The 15,228-nt window shown below is 48.4% G+C and overlaps 1 protein-coding gene across 7 annotated transcripts in view; it reads right to left on the bottom strand.

Moving 5' to 3' along the window:
• Positions 1-14,702, bottom strand: part of LOC133137030 (histone-lysine N-methyltransferase EZH2-like) — a 20,432-nt gene extending 5,730 nt beyond the window's left edge. The window contains exons 1-15 of one of the 7 annotated variants that reach the window (XR_009709584.1): positions 14,368-14,702; positions 10,273-10,396; positions 9,177-9,305; positions 7,707-7,826; positions 7,231-7,351; positions 6,447-6,626; positions 5,960-6,062; positions 5,410-5,573; positions 4,215-4,238; positions 3,855-3,952; positions 3,213-3,447; positions 2,235-2,404; positions 1,292-1,385; positions 797-841; positions 282-407 (exon numbers count right to left, since the gene is read on the bottom strand). Coding sequence is in view for 6 of the 7 variants with exons in the window: in XM_061255006.1 (XP_061110990.1) it covers positions 282-407; positions 797-841; positions 1,292-1,385; positions 2,235-2,404; positions 3,213-3,447; positions 3,855-3,952; positions 4,215-4,238; positions 5,410-5,573; positions 5,960-6,062; positions 6,447-6,626; positions 7,231-7,351; positions 7,707-7,826; positions 9,177-9,305; positions 10,273-10,389 (1,726 nt within the window). In the remaining variant the exon portion in view is untranslated. Of the gene's footprint in view, positions 1-281; positions 408-796; positions 842-1,290; positions 1,386-2,234; positions 2,405-3,212; positions 3,448-3,854; positions 3,953-4,214; positions 4,239-5,409; positions 5,574-5,959; positions 6,063-6,446; positions 6,627-7,230; positions 7,352-7,706; positions 7,827-9,176; positions 9,306-10,272; positions 10,397-14,367 lie in introns of all 7 variants that reach the window. The other 6 variants (XM_061255007.1, XM_061255006.1, XM_061255011.1 and 3 more) reach the window with 6 other exon arrangements.
• Positions 14,703-15,228: the final 526 nt, after the last annotated feature.

The following is a 15,228-nucleotide window of genomic DNA, read 5'->3' as shown; positions in this document are numbered from 1 at the left end:
GGAACTACAAGTAGAAGTTAGGAACTCCCAATCTTTCCTTTCAGCAAGAAAATATCAGAGCATCTTTTGCAGAAGTAGGAAAAATAGCAAAAAATAAATACAAAAAGATGAGAAAGATAAGCCATGGGAGAATATTTCAGGGAAGCACATTAAGAGGAACTTAGACAGAGGCCCTGTCGCAACTGGCTCCAGCAGTGTAACGGCACTGAGCTCCATGGCTGGAGTTTCCCTCAGAGATGTGTGTGTGGGAACTACATTTCCCATGTGCCCCGTGTACTCACACTCGGAGCTGCACTGGCAGAACTTCTCGCAGAAATTCTGGGCGATGACGCAGGGGCAGGAGCTGTCGCAGGGTTGGCGGGGGTGGTCACATGGCTGGTAGTTGTACACGTGATTGGAGGAGCCGTCTGTGGGAACGACAGTACAGCACAGGTCATAACGCAGGCTGCCAACACTATCCAGTTCACCCGGTTACCTCGTTTACCGGCTTAATGGTTTCCGTATAGAACTAACACATTGCTGTCTGGAGTCATAGTTTGTTAGCTTGCCAGGGTAACCAATACATTTAACCCTTTCAGTCCCGTAACTACCGTAAAATCCCAAGCGTGACATATGGTACTCTCAAACCTCTTCAACCAATCAAAATTATTGCTATAGTATTGTTCCGAGCCCCTATTAAAAACCTAATAAATGCACAACTTTCTCAGTTCTTGACCAAAGCCAAAACCCCTTGGGATTTGGACTGAAAGGGTTAAATGCACCCCCCCCCCCTCCCCCCACTGGGCAAGGTACCAACCTTTTTTCAGCTGGATTTTCCTACAGTGCGTGGCCCACAACCTACAGCAGTACGAAGGGAAAACAAAATTACCTTTCTGTGTGGGTCTTTCAGGGTTCAGAAACGGCATCAGGAAAAAACATGAATAGTAAAATTAATCCAATGGAAATGATAAGAGCACAGGGTTGAGTGTATTCTACTGATAAGAGAGAACAGTCTATTTTATAATGTCTACAGGGTTCAGTGTATATTTGTGATTAGAGAGAATGAGGGGTGTATTTTATAATGTCTACAGGGTTCAGTGTGTATTTGTGATGAGAACGAATGAGGGGTGTATTTTTTTAATGTCTACAAGATTGAGTGTTTATTTGTGATTAGAGGTCTATCTTATGTCTACAGGGTTGAGTGTATACTTGTGATTAGAGAGAATGAGGGGTGTATTTTATAACGTGTACAGGGTTGAGTGTGTATCTGTGATTAGAGAGAGAATGAGGGGTCTATTTTATGGTCCTTACCTGTGTTTCCTTTTCTTTTTCCTCGGTGGGGTGTCTACGTCCTCCGCAGGCGCACGTGCGATAATACTGGACTCTTTAACCCGGAATTCGTAAACCTGGTCATGGGAGAATGCCAGGACGGATGTGCAGTAATGTTACATGTGAATATTCTGTGGCTGCACTGTTGGCCCTCACCAGCATGGTACACCGCCACGCAAACATACAAACACAAAAACCTTTAAAATAATCACATGAAACCCTCACTTACACACTGCCTTGGTAAGGTCATTGGAAGCCTGTTTGAGCAGGGCGGGGGGGGGTTTCCATGCAAGTTTTCATTATAAGGCAGAGGCAGAAGATAATGTGACCGAAAAACAGGGTTTCGTTTTATTGCTCGAGCGGGGAGTATCTTGTGAGTGACTATCTTGAATCATCATCTCCAAGCATTTGCTAACCATGGACGGACAACTAAAAGAAATACATACATAAACACTTTTTAGGGATTGACAGTTCAGTTGAAACACTGAACATTTCAAGCAAACAAAAACCTACTTGAATGCGCTCTGAAACGCTTTTGTATGGAAATGTCATTACCAACAGAAACAAACAGAAGATTAAGTAAATGTCAGACTAAAACATTCATGCAAATACACCGCTATGGACTACTTACACAGCCACGAGCAGAACTCGGTAGCGTGGTGGTTAAGGTAAATGACCCGGACACACAAGGTCGGTGGTTCTAATCCCGGTGTAGCCACAATAAGATCCGCACAGCCGTTGGGCCCTTGAGCAAGGCCCTTAACCCTGCATGGCTCCAGGGGAGGATTGTCTCCTGCTTAGTCTAATCAACTGTACGTGGCTCTGGATAAGAGCGTCTGCCATGTTAATGTAATTGAGTTTTCTCCTAAATGACGAGCAGGGGACCAGCCCTGAGGACGAGAGGCCGGCGGGCCGGCGGGGCCCACCTGTCTGCAGGTCTTGGTGCCGATGAGGCGGGCGATGGTGCAGTAGTTGTCGTAGTACGTGCCGATGAGCACCCTGAACAGGGAGGCCTCGGCCCCGCTCCAGTCCACCGGCTCCGGGGGCTCCCAGCTCAGCTTCAGGCTCACCGGGGTCTGGCAGCGCGAGTTCGCCTCTGCCCAAAGCAAAGCACAGCCAACGCTAAAGGCCCGTACCCCGTACCCCGGAGCTACGGCAGGGACACCAACACCCCGTACCCCGTACCCTGGAGCTACGGCAGGGACACCAACACCCCGTACCCCGTACCCTGGAGCTACTGCAGGGACACTAACACCCCGTACACTGATACTAACACCCTGACACTAACACCCCGTACCCCGTACCCTGGAGCTACTGGAGGGACACTAACACCCTGACACTGACACTAACACCCCGTACCCTGGAGCTACTGCAGAGACACTAACACCCCGTACACTGACACTAACACCCCGTACCCTGGAGCTACTGCAGAGACACTAACACCCCGTACCCTGGAGCTACTGCAGAGACACTAACACCCCGTACCCTGGAGCTACTGCAGAGACACTAACACCCCGTACCCTGGAGCTACTGCAGAGACACTAACACCCGGGACACTAACACCCCGTACACTGACACTAACACCCCATACCCCGTACCCTGGGCCATTCACTTGCGCACGTCATACTGCGGAAGCTAGTCCAACTTCTCTTTCAGCTCATCTTCAAAGGTTTCATAATACTGTAATCAACCGCTGCTCCCAGTACTTTAATAAATCGTAGTGGCTAAGGTACATGACCCTTAACCCCACGTTGCTCCAGGGGTGGGGGGGGGATTGTCCCGCTGCTTAGTCTAATCAACTGTACGTTGCTTTGGATAAAAGCGTCAGCAAAAATAACATGTAATGTAAGGCGCTGGGGTCACTCAAAATGGCCGCCCGGTCGTGCTGAGGGCCTGCGGCTCACCCGAGGAGCTGGTGGTCTCGTCTCTCTTGTCGTCCTCGTCGCCCGCGCCGTCCCGGTCGCTGTCCGTGTCCTTGGTCTCGGCGTTGATGGTGGGGGTCCCGGGACGGCTGCCGGTCCCGTTGGGCCGCCCCCTGCGCCTCCCCACCAGCCGCTTGGAGGGCGTCTTCGCCCGCTCGCTCTCGCTCTCCCTCTCCGCGGCGACCACGCTGGAGGGGTACTCCCTCACCATGCCGTCCTGCAGCGGACGCGGCAAAACCAAAACCCAGGGGAAGTGTTTCGGTTGGACGAAGTGAGCGCTCCTGAATCTGCCTCGTAGCAGACTAAAGGGACCCTAACCCAGCGAACCCAGAAAATGAACACGAATGTCTCGGCTATATGAGGCAGCCTAGAGGCTAAGGCGCTGGGACTGGGAACTGGAAAGGTTGGTGGTTCAAAAAGATTTATAATACAAAATAGGCCCCCACGCACGCACGCACGCACGCACGCACGCACACACGCACAGTCCCACGCGCAGTCGCACGCACGCACTCACGCACGGGCACACAGTCGCACGCACGCTCACACACACACACACACACACAGACACGCACACGCACACGCACATGCGCGGGCGCACACAGTTGCACGCAAGTGCGCACTCACCTGTATCAGGTGCATGTAGCAGCTGGCTCCGCAGGGCTTGCTGTTTACCTGGTTCTCCATGTTCTTGCGCTTGTACGTGTTTGGAGTGGCATGGAAAGCTGGAACAAAACATTTCAAAATAGAATAAAACAAACTCCAAATGGAGGGAGAGAAAATAAGCTTGACAGGTTGGCCATCTGTGCAGGCTGTGTTAAGAGATACTCCAGCGGAACGTGATCTGCCCTCAGCATTCAACATGAACAGATGACCCAGCCCCACAATGGCGCACACGTTTAACCAGAAAAAGTAAATAAAACTGGGCACAATGTTGTGGATAAGGTGGATCAACTGTAACAGAGCTGGTACATAAATATGGATTACCTGTAGAGTGGGTGTGGATACGGTCTATAGAAAGAAAGTAAAGGTGAGGATAAGGTGGATGAACTGCACAAAACCAGTAACTGTGTGGATTAGGCAAGTAAACGATGCAGGCAGAATAAAAGTGTAAGTAATAAGGCAAGTAATCTGTTCAGAGAGAGAATAAAAGTGTGAATAAGGCAAGTAAACTGTAGAGACAGAATAAAGGTGAGTGTAAGGTAAGCAAACTGTACACAAAACATAATAAGAAAGAGTGTAAGGCAAGTAAAATGTACACAGATGGAATAAAGGTGTAAACAAGGCAAGTAATCTATACAGTCAGAACCAAGGTGAGTATAAGATGCATAAACTGTAGAGAAAGAATAAAGGTGAGGGTAAGGTAAGTAAGCTACAAAGAGGATTAAATTGTACAGAATAAAGGTGAGTATGAGGTAAGTAAACTGTACAGACAATAAAACTGAGTGAAAAGTAAGTAAACTGCACACATAATAAAGGTAAGTGTAAGGTAATTAATCTGTTCACAGACAGTATAGAAGTGGAAATACGGTAAGCAATCTGTACAGAGAGAAAATAAAAGTGAGTAAAAACTGGGTAAACTGTACAGACAGAATAAAAGTGAGTATAAGTTAAGTGCATTGTACAGAGACAGAAAAACGGTGAGTGTAAGGTAAATGGTTGGCATTTATATAGCGCCTTTATCCAAAGCGCTATACAATTGATGCTTCTCATTCACCCAGTCATACACACACTCACACACCGACGGCGATTGGCTGCCATGCAAGGCGCCGACCAGCTCGTCAGGAGCATTTGGGGGTTAGGTGTCTTGCTCAGGGACACTTCAACACAGCCCAGGCGGGAGATCGAACCGGCAACCCTCCGACTGCCAGACGACTGCTCTTACTGCCTGAGCCGTGTCGCCCCCATAAGGTAAGTGCATTGTACAGAGGCAGAAGAGCGGTGAGTGTCAGGTAAGTGCATTGTACAGAGACAGAATAACGGTGAGTGTCAGGTAAGTGCATTGTACAGAGACAGAAGAGCGGTGAGTGTCAGGTAAGTGCATTGTACAGAGACAGAATAGCGGTGAGTGTCAGGTAAGTGCATTGTACAGAGACAGAATAGCGGTGAGTGTCAGGTAAGTGCACTGTACAGAGACAGCATAACGGTGAGTGTAAGAGTAGGAGTAAGACGGCACACTCACGGTGCAGGAAGCAGTCGTATTTGAAGCAGCGGCGGCAGAAGAGCGTGTGGAAAGAGTGCAGACTCTGCTCCCGCTGCACGGACCGGGCGTTGGGACCGTCGATGTTCGGGGTGCACTCCGGGGGCAGGGCCCCGGGCAGCTGCTGCTCCGTCAGCTCTTTGTACCTGCAGAGACCCCCCCGACATCGTCAGAAACGCACCCCCCCACTTCCACACACACACACACACACACACACACACACACACACAGTCGCTACCGCAAACCATTCTAATTTTAACCGTTAATTTCCACGTTCGGAAGCGCAATCGCTGGCACTGAAGCCAGTTTAGATTTTCCCAAATCAGGCACAGGGCCAATTTCCCCCCTCCAACAGGGACCTTCCATCAGGACGGAGACGATACTGATGAGACTCCACGTTATCATTAATTATCAAACTGAGCCTTAAGCTAATTAAACCAATTTAACTCCACAAATTGGAAAACGTACATTGCCGCTATGGGGAAGGTGGGGGGGGGGGGTGGGGGGTAACAGGAAATGAAGATGGATGTACTTTTCTCTGAGCTCCTCCGGCGATCCTTTGTCCGGAAACATCGACGAGATCGCCTCGAATATCTTGTCCGAGGGGAACTTCTTGGAGCCCTCGCTGTCTCTGCCTGAAAACGGGGGAAGCCACATTCAGAATCGCGGCTGACAAGGCGCTCAAAGTTTCGCTGCGATTAAGTTCAACAGGGATAAGAATTTTTTTTTATTTTATTATTATTATTATTATTATTATAATACGGATCATAATATGTATCAGTATAACTTCTGAAGCAGGTAAACACTGGACACATCGGCCCTCCGGGAACAACCTTGCCGTCCCTGATCTGGACGGCCACCATTTTACGTCCGCCCCCTTTAGACACGGCAGTGTGCGGGGCCCGAGAAGGCTGATCGTTTCGTTAGCTGATCGTTTCATTAGCTGAATCTGGCGAATGCGATCGGGCAGGCCCGGCTTTAGAGGACGAGCCAATGGGGAGGCGCCGTCGGTACCGCACCTTCGGAGCAGAGGCGCTCCTTCCTGCCTCCTCCGGCGTCACACAGGTCCGCCCTCTCCGCCCTGTAGGCCGGTGGCTCTTCCTCCTCCTCTTCCTCCTCCTCGTCCTCCTCACCGTCGCTGTACTGAGTGAGGGCGCTCACCAGCTCCACGAAGATCTCGTCGTTGATGAAGCCACACTCTTCAGCAGGGAGAAATAAATCCGCAAGGTCACAGTCAGAGTAGGGCGGAGTGGTTACGGTACATAACTGGGACAACGCAAGGTCGGTGGTTTCGATCACCGGTGTAGCCACAATAAGATCCGCACAGCCGATGGGCCCTTAAGCAAGGCCCTTAACCCTGCATTGCTCCAGGGGAGGACTGTCTCCTGCTTAGTCTAATCAACTGTACGTCGGAGCGTCTGCCAAATGCCATTCATGTAATGTAATGGGGTGACGCCCCAACAGCTTATTAAGGCTCTTCGTTAAAAGGGCCTGGAAAATTTCTGGAAAGCCAAAGCTTTTCAAGTTTAGGAATGAACTTGTATCTACATAAGCTTGAAATACCCACCAAAAACCACATTTCTTTTTTTTACACACTTGTGTGGGATGTGTTAATTCGTACAATAGTAATAGTTCCAGTAGTATTAGCATGATAGCAATATTGTCAAAGAAACATTTCAATGACGTTTGGTTGTCTAGTTTTAATAAAAACAGGTTTCATATCCACATTTCCAAAAACCCTTTAAATTAGAAAATCAAGCAAATATGCGGCAGACACCTGGTATAGAATGGCCCCGCTCTTACCTCGGTCTCCGTGGACCTTCCCGTCGTAGTTTTTGATGAGCTCCTCGATGAAGGTCCCATCCTGGTCCAGAATCTCGTCGCCCATGTAGGGGATGTTGTGCAAAACGGTCTCGTCCTCCACCTTTTACCCCGTCGGGGTAAAACACAGAGCTGTGAGACCTCCTTCTCCCTTCCCCCTGCCCCACCCCCTCTTTCTGACTCATTCTGGTCCAAAAGTCATTAACATCTAGTATCAACCCTTTAAAGTGTAAGATCACACAGATGTGATTAGAGTGTTCTGAAAAGAAGACTCTAATGCTGATGTAACAATCACTGCTGGTCAGCGTTCTAGAACAGCTGCAAAATGATCATTCCAAGAAAACCTTCCCTTCAAAGGGCTCAGGCAGCATATACAATTATGTCAAACGTACAAAAAAGAAGGCTTGAAATCTCAGACCGAGGCAACTCTTGCCAGGAGGAGAAAGTTCTTCCGTTACCATGAAGTTCTGCTGCAGCGGGGACCAGGAGTACATGACGGGGATGGAGGCCACAGCGTTCAGGGTCTTCAGGGGAATCACTTGCTTGGAAAACTCGGAGAAGCCGCTACCCACAGAGCACTGCAGGGGGAAAGGTTGTGAACGCGAGTGAGCCAGTTTCTGTCATTCCCTCTCACATCTCCGCTCACATCACAACCCCAAACGTACGCTCCCCCAGGGCTTCGCAGAGCTAACCCGGAAAATGGATCGCATGTTTGTGGATCGCATCCACCAACTAGGATGCACGCATACTGCCTGAAATAAATGTATGGTATCCAGCCCTGTCCCCTGCCCTCTTTTACGTTCCTTAAAGGGGCACCGTCACACCTTTTTTCAGTTGAGCTCATTTGGATTAAATGCTTAAATTGTGTGTGTTTTTTTTATTATTTTATTTTAATTTTTTTTTTTAAATCGCCATCAGTGTAACCATTTCCTATATATGGGGCAAAACTTCTCCAAACAAACACGTCATGTGTCATGTGGTGGGTAGAGGAGTGTGTGGTGTGGTGTGTAGGGGGAGTGTGTGGTGTGGTGTGTAGGGGGGAGTGTGTGGTGTGGTGTATAGGGGGAGTGTGTCGTGTGGTGTGTAGGGGGAGTGTGTCGTGTGGTGTGTAGGGGGAGTGTGTCGTGTGACGGTTCAGGGGAGTGTGTTGTGTGGTGTGTAGGGGGGAGTGAGTCGTGTGGTGTGTAGGGGGGGAGTGTGTCGGGTGGTGTGTAGGGGGGAGTGTGTGGTGTGGTGTGTAGGGGGGAGTGTGTCGTGTGGTGTGTAGGGGGAGTGTGTTGTGTGGTGTGTAGGGGGAGTGTGTGGTGTGGTGTGTAGGGGGGAGTGTGTGGTGTGGTGTGTAGGGGGGAGTGTGTCGGGTGGTGTGTAGGGGGGAGTGTGTTGTGTGGTGTGTAGGGGGAGTGTGTGGTGTGGTGTATAGGGGGAGTGTGTGGTGTGGTGTGTAGGGGGAGTGTGTGGTGTGGTGGGGCGGGGGAGTGTGTCGTGTGGTGTGTAGGGGGGAGTGTGTTGTGTGGTGTGTAGGGGGGAGTGAGTCATGTGGTGTGTAGGGGGGAGTGTGTCGTGTGGTGTGTAGGGGGGAGTGTGTGGTGTGGTGTGTAGGGGGGAGTGTGTGGTGTGGTGTGTAGGGGGGAGTGTGTGGTGTGGTGTGTAGGGGGAGTGTGTGGTGTGGTGTGTAGGGGGGAGTGTGTCGTGTGGTGTGTAGGGGGGGAGTGTGTCGTGTGGTGGGTAGGGGGAGTGTGTCGTGTAGCGTGTAGGGGGGAGTGTGTCGTGTGGTGTGTAGGGGGGAGTGTGTCGTGTGGTGTGTAGGGGGGAGTGTGTCGTGTGACGGTTCGGGGGAGTGTGTCATGTGACGGGTCAAAGGAGTGTGTGGTGTGGTGGGGCGGGGGGGTTGTGGATGACCTGAATTAGCAGTGTGAGTGAGTGCTGACCTCTCTGGTCCCTCGAAAGGAGCTTACAGGTGCCATGATGTTGACGGGCTGTATCCGACGGAGCTTCCACTCCTGGTTCAGGATGTCCGTGCGCTCTGCTATCTTCTGCCGATTGGAGTTAAACATGCTCTGAAGCATGGGAAACAGGAAATGGAAAGGGGGGAGGGGGGGGGGAATTAAGGTGGGAAATGAAGCAGGAAATGGGAGTTAGCAGAAAGGGAAATGGATCAGTTGCACTGGCACACAGCCAGGCCACACGTCTTCACTTGGAATATGAACCGAATCTACTGCCGTCCTTCTAGGACTTCCACTCAGCGCAGCAGAAAGGGGTTCCCCCCCAGTCCCTCAAACTGCCAGCTCTTCATCCCCCACTTTAATTGCCTGAAAACTCCCCCTCTTCACCTCAGCTAACTGGGGGCGACATTGGCTCAGGCGGTAAGAGCAGTCGTTTGGCAGTCGGAGGGTTGCCGGTTCGATTCCCGCCCCGGGTGTGTCGAACTGTTCTTGAGCATGACAATTAACCCCTAATTGCTCCTGATTAGCTGGTTGACGCCTTGCATTGGTGTGGGAGGGTGAATGGGTGAATGAGACCCAATCAATTGTACAGCTTTGGATAAAGGTGCCATATAAATGCAGACATTTACCATTTAACATTCGTGGTGGTAAACGTTGCTGAGCACTAAAAATTGGTGGTTGTGGAGGCGAATTTCCCCAGTTTTCGCGTGTGTCGCGAGCCGTAAGAGAAGCATTCTGCATACTTTCAGAGTCCGTGGAGTGATTTAATGAGTGTTAAAATGAGACTTTGTAATGATGAGAAAATGTATTCCACTTGTGCAAATGCATGTAATCCAAGTGTGGACATGTGGGACTAACTCTACAATCAGCACGGATCACCATTATTCTTTTCACAAAAGTGTCATAAAATGAATGACCTTGAAGCTGAAGAGAGGTGATGCACATTACTCAAGCACCCCCACACCCCACCCAGGCCTAAACCCCCACGCCCACGCTCACCCCCCACATGCCCACCAATACCTTCCCCACACCCACGCCCCCCCCACACACACACACACACACACACACATGCCCGTCTCACCTTGACCTCATCGGCTCTTCTGAACCTCTTGAGCTGCCGTAGTCGCATGTACTCGGACTTCACCCTCCTCCTCCAGCACACGGGCCCCTTCTCCCACCTCTTTCCAGTCAAGCCCATGGCCGCCCTGCGGAAACATCCAACGCCAGTCAGCCCGGCCGGCCAATCACGCGCCTCCTGCGCGTAAGGCCCAGGGAACTCCGAAACCGCGCTCTGCCGGAACGGGCACCACAAAATCCCCCCAAAACAAAACAAATCCCCCAAAAACAAAACAATCCCACAAATCAATCCCCCCCAAAAACAAAACAATCCCCCCAAAACAATCCCTGAAATCCATCTCCGTCATTCCTGTGGCTAAGGTGCTTGACTGGCACCTGGAACTGGTGGTTCAAGCCCCAGCGTGGCCACAATAAGATCATTGCAGTTGTTGGGCCCTTGAGCAAGGCCCTTGACCCCCGCAACTGCTCCAGGGAGGACTGGTCCCTGCTCTGTCCAATCAACTGCAAGGTGCTGTGGATAAGAGTGTCAGCTACATGGCTGTAACGTAACATAAATTCTCTGAGAGCAGTCTCTGCAGCTGTTTCCAACTTCCCACACCCTGTGGAACATTCAGCCAATGGAAGCAGAGCGTGTTGGATTTTAATTTTATCCACAGCATTAGTTAGCCTAAGCTCCACCAATATCATGTTTCATACGTTTGTTTGCGTTTGCGTCCGTACTCCCGTCTGTATCACTATCCTACGCATCTAGACCCGTTCGTACGGATTGCCCGAAATCGCACGTGGCTTCCTGCCTGCGGCTTCAGCTGAAGCGGCAGCCCCGATGAAGCCCGCCGTCAGTCTGAGCGGCCCGGCGGCTGGAGGCTACCTAGCCGCGCCAGTCTCCCAGACTGCCGGATACAGCTCCGGGAAAGCGGCCAATCAGCTTTCACGCTGCCACGGGAAGACAACCAATCACGTGAATTGCAGCAGACACGACGGTGAGGGAGGCGCCGGAGCACTGTTCTGCACACTTTCGCATGAATGTGCTGTGGTGCCAGTGGAACAATGAGAAGGATCATTCTGTTCGTGCTATAAATATGAAGAAAATGAACATATTCAAAGCTGGATCATAAAGACATACTGAACTGAAAATTCACATTTTCTGCAGTCTAGTCAATTAGTCATAACCATACGAACACATCATAAAGTATTATATTCCATGCAATTGTTATGATTTTCACACCATGTTTTTTGGGGGGTTTTTTTCCATTCACTTCCTGGAAAACTATTTGAATTTAGATTTGAGTCATCGAGCACCGTTGGGTGTGTATGTCGTCAATTTGCCGTTCCCTCCCAATCAATGTCATTTCAAGCAGCGGCGCGCATTCTCCCCCTTCCAGGTTGACGTCACTAAAATCGACTGCCCGCCCTTTCAAAAGAATTTTTTTTTTTTTTTTTTAAATCGCCCCCGAAAGACAATCACATATACGTCACATCGTGGAAGCTAGAGCGCCTCTAACTTTCGTTTCACGTTGCCTTTAAAGTCATCTTACAATGAAACGGCGCATTAAGCTTTCCTAAAAGACAGCTCTAATTTAGGAGGATCTGCATCTATCATGGTCGTGGCCATTCACTGACACTGTCAGACAGCACAACCATAGTAAAACAAACGTACACCCTGCTTTGGAAAGATATGGAGATGATTATCTGACTAAGAGGGAATAGAGATGGCTGGCATTGTAGCATAACCGTTAGTTAATCAGGCCTGTAACTCTAAGGCTGTCTTTAATTCCCAAACTGGACTGCTGCTGGTACTACCCGTAAACACGGAAAAAATCAATAATAAAAACTATTTTAAAAAAGTAAGCTTTACAAGTGATTCTGGGGGGGGGGGGGAACTGTCAACTCAAATGTAAATGTTAAAAATATCCATATATCCATGTTTTTACATGTTAAAGATTAGCCAGACAGCTTTTTGTTTATCTCTTAGCAACGGAAAGGGGACACGGAAGCGCTGTAATGACCCTGAGGTTTCACAAGCACCCCTTACCTTTCATTACCATTTCGGTCTTCTCTCATTTGAAACGGCCAGCGGTAGCTGCACGCCCCCAAAACGCCATTGGAGTTGGCGAGACACTGCCCTTCTTACATCTAAGCACAAGTGCAATCGTCAAGTTTTCACATTCATAGAGGAGGCAGGTGAACACTTACGACTCAGTACAAAACGTACAACTTTACTTGTATGTAGAAAATATTTCAACATTCTTACTTTGCTATTAAGCATAGAGCGTGGTTGCAAGTATGGCTGGTACAAATGAGGAATTAAAAATAAATAAGGGGTTCAAATGATTAACATATCCTTTGGGCATGGCATCACTTGAAGCCTTCATGAAATGTGGCACCTCTCTGGTACATGTGTCGCGTCATAATATCGGCCACGAGAAAGTCCTGCTTGGTTGACGGAACACGCCGTGCCTGGCGTCGTTTCATACCATTAACGCTCATTTGGGTTCAGATCTGATCAGATCTGGCCGTGGCATTAGAAAAAAATGTCAGCGTCATGTCGAAAGACGCGTGTATATGATGGTGGTAGTGGGGGGTACTTCAAATATCATGATCAGAACCAGTAAGTTAAGTAATGACTTAGAACTTTCCTCCTAGGGGTGTGGGTGTACCGACCCACCTTCAAAAAACATATCCCATTTTTTGTTCACTGCCTGTGACTTATTTTGTATCAAAAATGTAAATCACACAAATCTTTATTTTCGGTATAAACATAAAGATATAAACATATCACTCAACGGTACTGACAATAAAAAGCACGTATAAATTGCAGCAACTGACCGACAAGATTTCATTACTACGAATGGTGGAAAACTCGTAATTGTATGATGCAACTTTAATTTCTAAATTTCTACACACCAAGTTATCTTCGTATGAAACGTGCAAATGCAGCATAACGTAGGTAACGCTGCTAACGTAGCTACACAGTTGATTTGCTTTCCTTACGACAATAATGACGTCTATAATGCTTAACTTCTGACAACCTGGTACAGACTAAGGTAGATACCTAGCTGGCGATTCCATCTAGGGCTAGCAAATGAATCGTTAAATTACTTCCCAGTTTGTCCAACACTCAAAATAGCAATGAGGTGGGATTTTCGAGTTTCCTCGAGAAAATGTTCGCGGTAAGTTAGCCAACTGTTACCATAGCTAAAGCCTTGCAGACCGTAAGTTATGCAATGGGCATATGTGAAGTAAACGTATAACGTTAGCCTACGTATTGAACAAATCATTACCAATAACGAAGTCATCTATGCACGCTAATTTAGCTAGCTAGGCAGAGATGCGGTGAGTTCAAACGTCATTTCAAGAGCGAATGCACGGTTTAAACAAGGTGGATAGTCGGGTGTTTCCGTAAACTAGATAGCTCCAGCAATCTGGGTAACTTGCAATGAATAATGCTGTAGCTAGCAAAATTACGTTATGTTGCTAGCCTAATGCAAAATCATCTCGATAGTTAAATTAACGTTACTCTCGAGCTAGATCCGATACCCAACTCAGATGTGGGTGTAAAAATCGGCTAGACACATTGACCCCGTTTGCCATCTTATTGTGCTGGATCGAGAACTACTCCATCTGTACTTACGTTAGCTACAGTTATTTAGCTAACTTAGCTAGATAGCAGAAAGTAGTTGGTCAAATAAGTTAGCCAACACAAATATTTAAACCGCCACGCCGCATAATAATGAGGTCAGAGACGAGGGAAGAAAACTTAGGGTTCTCACGACCAATTAGCTAGGTACTGTAACGTTTCTGCATCCAAATGTCAAATATCGATCTTCCAGCTGAGATTAGCTTGCTGACATTATTTCTGTGGTGACGACCTAGCTAGCTAGACATTATAAAATGAACGTGCAGGCTGAAGTCCACAAGCTAATGTCTGGCTATAGCTAGCTAAAAACCTGGCAAGCTAGCAGACAGTTTTCCCGGGTCTCTTAATTTCAGTTGATACATCCGGCCAGGCGTAGCTAGGCTTCAGCAATAAAAATGCAGAGTAATTCAAAAGTGATTGTTGAATCAATTAAGTTGCAGAATACCACGTTTCCTAACGTACCTGTTAACGCGATTGTCCAGTTCACATCCACTGATACGAGAGAATCATTCAACGAACCTTGCACAGCACGGGATTAATGAGAAGGGGACTGTGCACCCACCTCCCGGCGACTGCGAATACCGGCAAACTCGGCTCTTACAAAGGGGCACTTGGTTGTATACCTTGGTTGTTTTAATAAAGGCTTGTACAAACTCAGAAATATCTAAACGTCAGACATTAAACTTGCAGTTGTTAGTCATATACCATGCAGCATTTATATTTCTGTCGCTCCTGCTCGCTTGGGCAACTCAATTCCTTCTTTCTCCCCAATAATATCCGCCTCTCACTTCGGAGAAACGACAGACTCGACGAGCGCCAAACACATTGTCCAATCGTAGGGGCCTACCTTTAATATGAGCAATGTTATAGGCCGATATTGCTTGGACGCTACAATAGAGCTGGCCAATCGTAGACATTTCTACAATGGGGGCCCAGGAATGGGGACATGTGGTGAAGTTCTCTTTGTTCTTGTATTTTTGAACGTAACGTTATTTTAGTTTTTAAAACGACACACACTATAGCTTTTGGATTGTTGCCACAGTCGTTATGGTTTGAACTGATATAGCTAGCATATAGCAATACATTTAAATTACAGTCGATGCTAGAATGTAGCCACTATACTAAGCTTACCAGCATGCTTACAGAAGTAACCGGTTAGCTAGCTAGGTAGCTATACGGTTTTACAATTGTAATGGATTGCTTTCTGTGTCTTGTTGCTCGAAGGGTGGGTATTAGCTGTAGGTATTAGCCATGTTGTTGCCTGTCGTTAACGATCGCTGGCTTGCAGCCATGTCTCCGATCAACGGGTTTATTTAAACCCAC

This window comes from Conger conger, chromosome 9 (genome assembly GCF_963514075.1).
Source record: "Conger conger chromosome 9, fConCon1.1, whole genome shotgun sequence".
NCBI lineage: Eukaryota > Metazoa > Chordata > Actinopteri > Anguilliformes > Congridae > Conger > Conger conger.
This window is presented reverse-complemented; position numbering and strand designations above follow the sequence as displayed.